This window comes from Carica papaya, chromosome 7 (assembly GCF_054855325.1).
Source record: "Carica papaya isolate Zhongbai chromosome 7, ASM5485532v1, whole genome shotgun sequence".
Lineage (NCBI taxonomy): Eukaryota > Viridiplantae > Streptophyta > Magnoliopsida > Brassicales > Caricaceae > Carica > Carica papaya.
Window position 1 is genome coordinate 23,148,837 of NC_142315.1, and position 11,451 is coordinate 23,160,287.

At 33.4% G+C, this 11,451-nt stretch overlaps 3 protein-coding genes across 3 annotated transcripts; 1 reads left to right on the plus strand and 2 right to left on the minus strand.

The window, feature by feature from the left end:
- Positions 1 to 343: 343 nt before the first annotated feature.
- Positions 344 to 1,417, minus strand: LOC110809214 (tetraspanin-15-like). The gene is made up of 2 exons (XM_022034971.2): positions 753 to 1,417; positions 344 to 646 (listed from the first exon to the last, which is right to left on the minus strand). Exons 1-2 carry the CDS (start codon positions 1,224 to 1,226, stop codon positions 353 to 355), a joined length of 768 nt encoding a protein of 255 aa, XP_021890663.1. The 5' UTR covers positions 1,227 to 1,417; the 3' UTR covers positions 344 to 352.
- A 1,285-nt stretch (positions 1,418 to 2,702) lies between these two features.
- LOC110809240 (small ribosomal subunit protein mS80 (rPPR6)) lies at positions 2,703 to 4,888 on the minus strand. The gene has a single exon (XM_022035002.2). The coding sequence runs from the start codon at positions 4,803 to 4,805 to the stop codon at positions 3,012 to 3,014; it is 1,794 nt and encodes a 597-aa protein (XP_021890694.2). The 5' UTR covers positions 4,806 to 4,888; the 3' UTR covers positions 2,703 to 3,011.
- A 457-nt stretch (positions 4,889 to 5,345) lies between these two features.
- On the plus strand, positions 5,346 to 8,167 carry LOC110809239 (cytochrome c oxidase subunit 6b-3). The gene is made up of 4 exons (XM_022035001.2): positions 5,346 to 5,505; positions 6,838 to 6,926; positions 7,021 to 7,102; positions 7,926 to 8,167. Exons 1-4 carry the CDS (start codon positions 5,494 to 5,496, stop codon positions 7,977 to 7,979), a joined length of 237 nt encoding a protein of 78 aa, XP_021890693.1. The 5' UTR covers positions 5,346 to 5,493; the 3' UTR covers positions 7,980 to 8,167.
- The last annotated feature ends 3,284 nt before the right edge of the window (positions 8,168 to 11,451 follow it).

Sequence of the window (11,451 nt, forward strand, 5' to 3'; positions counted from 1 at the left end):
GAAACCTAGAAGTTCCATATTTCTTGAATTTCCATGTTTGTGTTGTTTTTAAAGCACTTTTCTTTGTTTTGTGTAGTCAGGATGAGTAAATTACTAAGTGATTTATAAATAAGTTTGTATATATGATTGGATTTACTTTGGGATTCTTGTTCCTTCTTTTTGGAAAAATATTAAGATTTGAGAATTGAATTTTATTAAATCAAAACTAAATTTTATAATTCCCAGTTTAGATTAACATCTAGTAAAACTTATATAAAGATGCTCTCAATCATCATTCCATAATGATGAACTACATATCTAACATAAAAGCAAAATTTATTTATAAACAAATTACATCCTCCCTAGTAAAAATTTATGAAGCAGAATAGCGCTCCCACATAGCGGCAAAAAACAAGAGCAAATGAGAAAGAATGAGGAATAAAGTAATCAAAGCGAGGAATAAACCAAGTTTCCACCATTTACTTTCTAATGTAGTCAAAAACCCCTTTCTGCAAGCTTGACAATCATAGCATAACATCTTCCTCTCGTTCTTCCACAAATCACAGTCCTTATCTCCACCTTCTACCCTTATTTCTTTTTGCTTCTCCCAAACTGTTCCATTCACTTTCTCCATTCCACAGCTTGCTGGAGGTCTGCAACACCCGGACTTTCAAAACAAACAAACCCATGTTAAATATATACACGAACACACACATGTTCTAGGGGAAATATGAATACAAAAGAATAGATATATATATATATATATAGAGTACCTGGACTGATGGAAATGTCCGGATGACCTGAACTCCTCTCAACATGGCATCATCACAAACTCCCCTTTCAAATATGCAAGCTTTAATGCGGTTCCAATTATTGTCGTCTTCAACTTTCAACTCAAGCCACCTCGGCGACGCCGGTATGCTTTTACTTTCCATCTGGTAAGCTCCCATCAGTCCCAGACCCATCGTCATCATCACCATTAACGGCACCATCACCACTATCAGACCCGGCATCGGAAACTTACCTCTCAACAACAACCCTCCATTGCTGATCACGAAAGCCAATATCAACCCCACGCATACTCCGATTTGGTATCTAGGCAATCTGAGAATGTCCTCGCAGTCGTAGTTTTTCATGTAAAATAGCCATATGACGGATGCGAGGATCGGGAGAGAGAGAACGAAAGAGAGCATTGTTAGTAAACCTGAAATTTTCTTGGCCGGCGGAATGAGTCTTTCCGGTAACATGGTAGTGGTGTTTGGATCTTTTTTTGTGTTTGTTTATGAGGATTTTTTGATCGGTTTTTCTTAGTGCAGTAGAATCGGGACGATGATCTAGTATTACAGGTTTAGCATTCTCTGACATGTCGGTGAAGAGAGGAGCAGCTGATTGAAGAAACCATATTAGAAACTACGTGCATGTGCGTGTGTATATATATATTAAAGCCTGAAAGATGTTTATCAGTACCTACATATGTATTGGATCTTATATGGCTTTTTCATGTATATATATATATATATATATACATGCTGAATACCATACCTTTGTTGAGAGTTTACAAAGTCAATATTGGTTAATTTGAGAATTTTAAGGGATATATGGAGAAAAAGTTAGAGAGATATTAGCAACTGTTTCCTGGAGATTTTGATGCTCGTTATTCACTCCACATTTTCAACTAATTCACGCTGCTTTTTACTCCACAGTTTGACTTCGCGCGGTAAATTCTTGTTCTCATTTGTTCCGGATGTGTTTTAGCCGTTTACTACATTTTTCTTGAATTCACATTTTCATTAATAAGTTACTAAAAATTTGAATTAATTTTGCGCAATAACATTATTATGATACAAAATTACATAATTTTTAACAAAATTTTTTAAAAACTACTACAAAATCATCGTCTATTTTTCCTAAATGCCAAACGAAGTCATAATTATAAAGCATGTGAAGGAGAGACCCACTTGGGAGCTACGAAAGCAGCAATCGCGGAGTACAAGCAAGCCAAGACAGCTCGGCTGAGTTGACCATAATCTAGAGAGAAAAAAAAACAGCAGCAGCACAATACAAGAAGCCGAAGCAATGCTCAAAACACCAAGGATTTAACAAGAGATCATCCAAATACAATTCAAAACGGGCACAAGCAGCTCGATAAGACAAACCCGCAATCCAAATCCTGGACTTCTGCAGCAAATGGGATTCTGAAGAGACCAATAATCCTAACACCAGCAATAACAGAACTCATCCACTCTCTTGCAAACAATCAAAACTGATAAAAGCTCCATTGATAACCAAAGATAAGTTGGATCAGCTCTAAATGGAAGCTCAGCAAGGAACACCAAGATACTTGAGCAGGCACACAAACTAATGCAAACACAAAACTCAAGGGAACACCATTATCAACCAGCAGAATAACAGTTCTACGAGAAGTTATGGAAAAAAACCACAATGGGGTTGGTAATAATAAAACCCGCAAGAAAGAGGGACAAAATAACAGCTCAACCCCTTACTACCACACAACAAAATATTGCATTCCGCACATCTCCAGCCAAGCAAGGTAATCTGTCCTCAGCAGACTAACAAGGTCTCTATTGGATTTTGAACAACCATGTTTGTCAATTAAGAATGGTGACAAACTTGATTTTTTTTTTTTTTTTTTTTTTGAGATAAAAAGTAATAATAAACTCGAGCCTTCCCAAAACATTATTCTAAACTTGAAAAGAGAGACAAATCTTAAAAAATTTCCCCATTATGGAAAAAGTAACATAAAAGTTTTCTGTGACTCGAGAACTTCCCTCAATTACATTTGTAGCAGACATGTCTGGCTTTAGAAGGCTCAAGCATAACATATAACATCAAAATGAGTAGAAAATAAAATGTCCTACAGAGTTAAAGCTCGAATGTAATTAGGATTGGTGCTAAAAAAATGTATAGCACCGACGTTAATATATGAACTACAAAGTTTCAGTCTTTATGTCATGTAAAATTGGAAGAGAAATGCTACATGGATAAAGACCTTCAACATATATGCCAACAATCTATGCTTCCACACTTAATTCCAATTTCCCTGTTGCCTCCTCTTCCAACTCCTTGACAGCTCTTATTAGACCTTGTGTAATTCCACTGAGATGCAAACCATTCTCTTTCATCTCCTCCAACAGCTTCTCTGCTCTTCTCCAATCTAAAGCCTTTAGGCACAAGGATTGGATCAATTTATTGTATTCATCAACATTAGCTTGAACCCCAAAGTTCTTCATCTCACCTAAAAGCTTCAAAGCCTTGTCATATTCTTCAAGTTTGCAATACCCCCGAATAAGAGTGTGGTATGTTATAGGGCTAAGCTTAGAATGCTTCTTTTTTGCTTCGGAGAGCACTTCACAAGCATCCTCCATTTGGCCTGCATTTGCATAACCACTCATCACAACTGTGAAACTATACACATCTGGTTTCAACCCCCTACTCTCCATCAACTTTATCATTTCCTTTGCCTTGTTCATATCTCCAGCCTTGGAGTAGCCACTGATAATCATATTGAAAACTGCATTTCCGGGAGCTGGACCCTCTTCTATCATTTTTAGGAGAAGTGTTCTCGCCTCATCAACATTTTTCATTCTGCATAAACCACGGATAACAGAAGCAAATGGTTTGATTGCATATTTTTGTATTTCTCCTGAGAAATCACCCAACATCTCCAAAGCTAACTTCACAGTTTCATCCTTCCTACAGAGAGAACTGATCAAGAAATTAACAGAGGTCCGAGGTGGATCTTCGTTCTTCTCCTTAGCCAACAAATAAACCAAATGGGCTTCTTTTGCCTTATCGCCCTTGCACAACAAGGATATGATCCTACCCACTTTCTCACTATCAGGCATGGTCCCTGCATCGAGCATCTTCTCACAAACACTCCAAGCCGAACCAATAATGGAGCGCTTACAAAGTGCTTCGATAGTGAAATAGTAAGTTTCTGCATGTGGGGTGCACCCAAATTCCCCACATTTGTCAAAAACTTCCAAAGCTGCCTTTCCTTTACCCAACTTTGATAAAGAAGCTATTAACTCATTGAGAATCTCCGTGCTTAATAGACCATCCTCCTTTTCCCCAACCTCCTTAATCAAATCCCACAAAGCATACACTTCCCGCTTCCTCAAACCAGTACTGACACCATGAACAAGAGCTTCCACAACAGGCCTAGTCAATTTGAACCCCGGCTTCTTCATTGCCCACCTGAAAAACCCAATCAAATTCTCACCCAAAACACATGGAGTCCCAAGCACTTTAACGACAAATTCTTGATGCAAGTCCAAACCCATACTATCAAGGCTCGACGCCAGAGAATCGCCAACGGAGCTCTGTAAAAGAGACAGGAGATTCTCCAATTTCTCCACGTCAATTTGATACACCTCCTCTGTACTATCATCAGTACCAACAGTCTCCATCTGGGCATCATCAAAACTCGCAGAAAACCCTTCAGAAATAACATTTCTTTCATCAATGCTATCGAGCTGGAGGTTACCATCTTCACCAGTGCCTCCATCTCCATATGTAAGAGATTCTATCTGAACATCACCATTTTCACCAATGCCCAAAGAAGACTGATCCAATGCCTCAATATTATCATTCCCTGGGGCAATACCCTCTTGCTGGGTATCCCCATTTTGATCAATACCGAGGGAAGAGAGAAATCTACCTTTTTGATAAATAAGTGAAACCCGAGCAGAATTCAGAGGTAACTGAGACTGAGATATGATTGAAGAAGACAGTACCTTAGGGCTTTGAGTTGCACGGAAATTTCGTGCAACGAACCTCGTCCGTGCTGCAATAGATCTCCACATCTCTCCCGCAAAAGCAAATGTTTTAGCTTTGGACTAGTTCTGGTATCCGCAGTGTGTATCGAGTATACGAACTATGAAACTTAGAACTTAGGGCGTTGCTAAGGTGGTTCAGTCAAAATAATCCATTGGGTCGGGTTTACCTATTTGGGTCAAGCCCACCCGACCTTCCAAAGTACCTTTTTTTTTTTTTTTTTTTGCTTCAAAAAAATAAAGAAAATAATATTTATATCATATTTTATATAACTATTAAAATTTTTATCTTGTGAGTAACACGTGAATAACATTTAATTTTCTTATTACTTTCATCTGTATATAATTTAATCAACATTCCAACAATGTCTATAACTCAATATAATATTAATAAATATATCTAAATTAATATTTTAGTCATATATAAAAAATATAAAAATAATTTAATGATAAAATTAAAAAATACATAAATTTAAATTAATTCAAAAAAATTTTAAAACAAACATACTATAGAAAAAATAAAAATTAAAGGCACTAAATTTCTAATTAAACCTCTAAAAAAATGTCGAGACTAAATGGTATATAATCTTACAAATTTTAAGTACAAAATTAATGGTCACCGGGCGAGACGGGGAACATTAGCTAGGTCCTCTCATACCCCCGAGTTTCCTAATTCCTTCTACCGATTCTCGCTTCTTGCTCTCTGATTGGATCAGTCATGGCAGACGAGGTAAATCTTCCGTGTGCTCAGTTTCTTTCTCTTTCGCGGTTTGTTTCCTGGGAAACTTCAAAAGCGAAGGAAATTCTTATTTCTATCTTCAAACCCAATTTTCTAATGAGATTTCAAAGTTTTTCTCGGTTATTTGCCACGATTTCTGTTTCATCATGAGGAAATGGTTTCAGTTTCAATATGTTTTCTATGGATCGCAAGAATCTGTTGAGTTTTATTTCTGTTTAATCAATCAACAACGAAATCCATATGCATTTAGTCTTACTTGTTTGTTATGCATTTATACCTAGCATTTGCGCACCTTAGTTCGATGCGATGGGTTGTTTGGATTGATTGTGGGATTAACTGATATAGGCTAAATGTATATATGAACACATATGAAATAAACACGTTATTTGGAAAATAAATTGATGACTTTATGGTTAATCGTTCAGTAAAACGTGTAATTTTTTAATATCAATGTCTGTAGCATTTTTTAATGAACTGGGGAAAGAGGCATACTTATTGAGAAGGGTTAAGAAAGGAATTTGAAATATCAATTTCATGAAATTTCCTCTTTTTAACTCTTCTTTTCTGCCCGGGAAGCCCCTGGAGATGTGTTGTGCATAATTGTTATGTTGGCTCTAGACGGAACTTGGGAAATCTGTAGTAAAACGGGTTGCTAACATAAAAATTCGAAATTCTACTTGACCATCCTCATTCAAATTATAATTGTTTATTACTTTGTTACATCTTTTAATCATACATGTTGCCAAGAGTTCTGATTATTAGAACTTATCTTTCGATTTGTCATTTTTTAATCTGTAATTTATTACTATTAGGGCTTTTTTATACAAAATTTCACACTTTACTTGCATATGAATGTTTCCAATGAATCCAGGACTGAGCTAGGTTTCTATGGATTTGTGGATTGTGATGAACTTTTGGGTTTGGATGTAGCCATTAAGATTGGGTGGTGTTTTCTTTTTATCCAACTGTCAGTTGTACATCTAAAAATTTTCTCTCAATCAAGGATCAAAATTTATTCTCTCCTTTAATAAGTTCCTGCTATTGTTTCGTTCGAACTTCAGTTGTCCCAGTATTTGTCATGGTAAAGTTACTATACCAGTTTTCTAGGTTGACCTAAGGATCTGCTAGAACTTTTTTTAATCTTCTTGTGTTGCTTTGAGTTGTCTCTTTGTCTGCTTGTCATGGCATTACGAAACTTTCACAGCTGCCTGTTTATTGCAGCAATCCTTCATTTCAATGCATGGGAGGCTTGTATCATGTCAGTCTTAGGATATAATTTTAACTTCCTTGTTTACATTATGTCTCACTGGTGTTGTTTATCAGATTGAACTGAAAACAGTCCCTGTGGATATTAGATTCCCTGCAACGAATCAGACAAGACATTGTTTCACGCGCTATGTTGAGTTCCATAGGTAAAGTAGTTCCACTTTTTGCTACTGTGCTTGATGCATGACTTTGAAATACCCTTTTTCTGTTTTATTCTTTAAGCACCAATTTAATTTGCAGGTGTGTGGCAGCCAAAGGTGAAGATTTTAATGAATGTGAAAAATTTGCCAAATATTATCGGTCACTCTGTCCTGGTGAATGGGTAAGTACACAAGCCTATTGTCTTACTGCAATAACTGAATATTTGTTTAGTTTAAAATCTGAATATGCAGTGCTAGGTTGGGTACTTTTTCTTTCTGAGTATGTTTTTGAGAAGTACTTCTTATCAGCATGGGCATGCGAGTGAAAGCTGTGTTGTTACTTGTTGACTCTCAACATGTGTAGATTATAAGCAATTACTAGTGATCTGTGGTTTTTGATATCAAATGTTATATAGGCAAGTATTTGGAGTCACATGAGGGCACAGATGCCTAGCTTGACATTAGCTGGATAATTGGAACTGATATACTTATAATTGTTGTTATAGAAATATTTCCAGTCTTTATCTCTGTAAAATCATATATTTATTATGGATATCATTATAACATGATTTAGAGGAGAAACATCTACATTGTTGTGTGCCTTTGCATCTTCTTTACATCTCTGTCGAGCATTTTTCTTGAAAGAAGTGAATTTCCTCTTAGAAGTATCTCTTTAAACACATTATTCTATAATTTCCAGTGAATTATTCTTTAAAGATTGCCAGGATGTCCAACAGATTGATCTTTGCACTTCATCTGTGGTAAGTCATTCATATGTCTATTGAGGACATATTATGGTGGATATTATGAAGAAATCATTTTGGTCAATATATTCAGAAAAATTAGCTACTTCTGTTTCAATCATTGTGTTTTAAGTTGGTCAATTCACATAAAAGAATGAGTATTAGATTCTACTATTTGTTAATTCAAATTCGTTAACTTTTCTTCCAGTACCGTGCATTGGTGTTCTAGCTCAATATTGACCATGTGCCTAATTTTGTGCAGGTTGATAAGTGGAACGAGCAGAGGGAAAATGGAACTTTTGCTGGTCCCCTGTGATCCCTTTCCAAGGATTGTTTGACCTTTCACAAGTGTGGGAAGTTCATCTTTCTCTGTTTTATTCTGGTTTACGTTGAATTTTTTTCAGTTAATAAAGAACCAGTGAGGATTTATGGCAGTATTGATACTTGAATTTTGTGCAAAAAGTCGATTGAGAACTTGAACGAAAGCTTAGCAAAAATTTTTTATGTTCTTGTTTATAATTCTTTAATTCTGTGATTCATTTGAGACCATTCAACCTTTGAAAATAGAAGCTCGCTGCATGACCTAGTAGTTGATTACGCACAAATGGTTGAGATGACATGTTATAAGCCCTGCCCTACCTACCTCACTAGAACTTGACAAACGGACCCAAGAGGCTGGAACATTTGTATGACTTGAAGCAATTTGGAGGAAATTGTTGGGTTTGACTAAAATGGAGAAAGAGAGATGGCAATCACAGGAAGTCTTTTACAAAAATTTTGAACCAAGGTACCAGTAAATGTTGATAGAAAAAATCTAGCTTATTTGTTGATACGAGTCTATGCCTATAGCATTTTTCAGTGAAGGGGAAAAAACCTAGAAAGCCACCAAAGTTTCCTGGTCGGGCATGGTTATAAGATAAATGATTATGAGCTGGGCGTAGGCAGCATGGTCTCCTCTTTGAGATGTTCAAGCATTGCGACCTCTGTTGATAGCTACCAAATAAGCGTGTGGAGTGTTGTTGTTGTGAAGTTGTATGTAGAGAAATGGATTTGAATTGTATTATATTTTTTTAAAACTAATAGTCTTAGTTACAATTATAATTAAAGATTTTTTATGTAATTTGTTCTTAAATTACTTGCAAGTTGATATTAATAATTATTTAAATTCTTCTGTTTATATCATGATGATGTTCCAAAATAATCTCCTTAGTCTCAACTTTTTGCTTTTCAGAAATTATTTCTTCAGAGAAGTAATAATAGTGTCTTCCATAATAATCCCTGAATTAAATAATTAAAAAAAAATCACTAAAAATAAAAATAATGTTTTTTGTAATTAATTTTTTAAAAAAAAAAAATTCTCTTAATTAAAAATATTATATTACTCTTAAGAGATAAACAATCAGAATATTTTTAATTAATTTTATTTTAGTGCTAAAAGATATCCTGGAAGTTAAATTAAAATTTCTGAATAAATTAATAACAAAAAAAAAATGCTAGATGAAAAAAATAATTATCATTAAATACTTAATTTAATATATTTAAATACTTAATTGATATAAAGTTACAGCGATCAAAATAAATTAAATTTTACTAAATTTATTATATTTTTTTTAAAATTATTATAATACTTAGCTGATGCTAAAATCTACACCCAATTTTATTTTTTTTAATTAAAAAAAAAAACAAGGAATTCTTACACCCGTCAATTTTGACTCCGTTGGATGGAAAGAACAAATAAACAAATAAAAGGAGGATGCATTCTCGTGTAGACATTTAAAAATGTGATTGTCACGTGTTAAATGCAACATATAATGAAAACAACATCATTATATTACATATGATTAGTTGATGGATTTTGACCGCAGTAATTTTTAAGTGGTTATAAAAAGTTAAAAGGTAAAATATACCCTCCGCAATGAGGTTTAATTATAATTGGGGATGATTTGAGAAATCTAATCATTTTAAAATTTGAAAAATTAAATTGTTGATTATTAAGGTTTTTTGTATTTGACTTTCTAGAGTTTGACCCACTAATTAAGATAATTACATGTTTCAAAGTTTAGGTATAATAATGAAAAAGACCTATATGAACAGTTGACAAATGTATAAAATTAATAATTCTTTCCCCTTTCCTTTTAAAAAAAATCCCAATAAAATATATGAAAAATTACCTAACCGTGTAGGTATAGGTTGAATTAAGAGTAATAGTATAATATATATTTTAATAAACTAATAGAAAAGACGTTTCATAATACTCAAATTACTATTATATAAAAAATACATGTTACATGTAGTGTTCTAATTCTCAATCTTTCGAAAATTTGTCACGGAACGCATCCCGTCTTATAAGATAATGACTGAAGCATACTTTCTTAAATTATATGAACTCGAGTTAAAGTAAAATAACTTAAATTTATTAATAATAAAATAGTCGTAGAAGCGTTACATCCCTTAAATATAAAACATAAATCTATATACGAGACTTTAAATTTTCTTACTTATATTACTAAATAAAAGTACAAAACAGTAACCTTAATATTAGAGTATAGGCTTCAAAAATTTTCTCTGTATCACCGCTCGTTCTACAACGTTACCTCAGTATTTGGAAGATGATAAGAGATTTAGATAAAATATTGCAATAAATAATATTATGAAATTGCAGTATAGTACACGTTTATATAGTTTATTTACACATAACAAAACATATATCATATAATCTTTTCAAAACATATACGAATCAGAAGACGAAAGTACAAATCAGAAAATAGATTCATATTGTATACTTCATTACTATTATGAATAATCAATCAGTTACCATATATTATGCGTAGACATAGATACTTATCACTGGTTCCGCATGTACCCGAACACGGAACGACATATATTAGTACCTTAAAACACTATTATCTTCCGAACATGAAACAGTTAGGACACACAGATCAGATTGTTTTTCGATACACCCGAATACATAACAATTATGTATGAGTACACACTTATCACTTCGCCAATATACCCAAATACGGAACGGTTATATATGATCATATTGAAACCTAGCATAATGTAGGTGATTTTAGAATAACTTCTTTTCATAATGAGTGATGAACACATATCAAAATTACATTTCAAAAATACAAAGCGAAATAATATTTATATTGAATTAAAACTTTATCAAATATTTACTTAGCAAATACGGAAGACGAATAAAATACGTGCACATTTTTATACTGAAAATTCGTAAAATACTTCAAAATTACGTAGGTTACGAATCTATAATATCCACTTATCTTAGATTTTTAGCAGTCGTAGTCTTAATTCTAGTAGAGTTTTGCCTTTATTTATGACTTTTTTTTCTAAAAAATTCGACAGAGTTTCAAGATGATTTTTTGTCACTTTCTTGACTTAAAAATTACAACACAATACTCAAAAACTAATTCAAAATAAAAAAAAAAAAAGAAACCAAACTTCAAAATTTTAAAAAAAGCTTATCCAATGTAATCGTGAGTCTTACTCCTCTTCTCATTTTCTTTCTCCATTTTTATAAATTTAATAGTATTTTTACAAAATTTTTATCTAAAATCTCAAAATACTCTAAAAAAACAGATTTCGTACTTCTCTTTATTCCTTCACCTCTATATTTTTTATTATTTTTTTCTCATCTGAAATGTCTATTCCTCCCTTCTCATATCCCCTATTTATAAGAGTGAGAGCAACGAGGAAAATATTGCCACCATTCCGTCATACTATTTCATTTAAAAGTTATCACATTTTATCATGTCACTTCACTTAAA

Bases quoted from the DNA above. Each gene is read 5' to 3' on its own strand.
- LOC110809239 (XM_022035001.2), top strand. The intron at 6,927-7,020 runs GTAAAGTAGTTC...TTTAATTTGCAG, and splicing joins CGCTATGTTGAGTTCCATAG to GTGTGTGGCAGCCAAAGGTG. The intron at 7,103-7,925 runs GTAAGTACACAA...AATTTTGTGCAG, and splicing joins CACTCTGTCCTGGTGAATGG to GTTGATAAGTGGAACGAGCA.
- LOC110809240 (XM_022035002.2), bottom strand. From the start codon at position 4,805: ATGTGGAGATCTATTGCAGCACGGACGAGGTTCGTTGCACGAAATTTC.
- LOC110809214 (XM_022034971.2), bottom strand. From the start codon at position 1,226: ATGTTACCGGAAAGACTCATTCCGCCGGCCAAGAAAATTTCAGGTTTA. The intron at 647-752 runs GTACTCTATATA...TTGTTTTGAAAG, and splicing joins GGACATTTCCATCAGTCCAG to TCCGGGTGTTGCAGACCTCC.